The following is a 511-nucleotide window of genomic DNA, read 5'->3' as shown; positions in this document are numbered from 1 at the left end:
TCAAGCTCCATTGAACATAAAATGCATACATCCAAATAAATTATAAAAATGCAAAATACAAAATAAATTAATGAATGATTTGATTCAATTCGAAAAGATGAATTCATCAAATTTTGTAATGTCATTAGAATATGAAGGGATGGAATCAGGGATGGATGATGGTTTTCAGATGGTCGCAAGGGTTGCTGTTCCACCAGGCGATGGTGGACTGCGCCCGAGCCGCGATTTTATTGCCCCTAGGGTCGAGCATACTCAACTGTCAGCCGATGACCAAGTGTTCCCTGGTCGAGACAGCGTTTCTACTGTTGGTGACAGTCTCGACGGTGAACATGTTGACGACAGTGCTGAACGACAGCCCGATCTTCCCTGAGACCGACGAGGAAGCAGATCTCGCCGCCCCTTTGCTCATGGACTCACCGCAGGCAAGCACATTCATCCCTTTCATTCGAATTTTCAAAAAATACTTTCATACCCCAAAACATGCTTCCATATTTCTTCTTTTATTCATTAT

General features: G+C 42.9%; 1 protein-coding gene across 1 annotated transcript in view; it reads left to right on the top strand.

Moving 5' to 3' along the window:
- Positions 1-128: 128 nt before the first annotated feature.
- Positions 129-511, top strand: part of LOC108629800 (uncharacterized) — a gene marked incomplete at its 5' end in the record, with an annotated part of 6,590 nt that continues 6,207 nt past the window's right edge. The window contains one exon of the mRNA XM_018032678.2: positions 129-422. Within this exon, the coding sequence (XP_017888167.2) occupies positions 129-422 (294 nt within the window). The remainder of the gene's footprint in view (positions 423-511) is intronic.

This window comes from Ceratina calcarata, unplaced genomic scaffold (assembly GCF_001652005.2).
Source record: "Ceratina calcarata isolate Rehan_Ccalc_2016 unplaced genomic scaffold, ASM165200v1 scaffold1387, whole genome shotgun sequence".
Lineage (NCBI taxonomy): Eukaryota > Metazoa > Arthropoda > Insecta > Hymenoptera > Apidae > Ceratina > Ceratina calcarata.
This window is presented reverse-complemented; position numbering and strand designations above follow the sequence as displayed.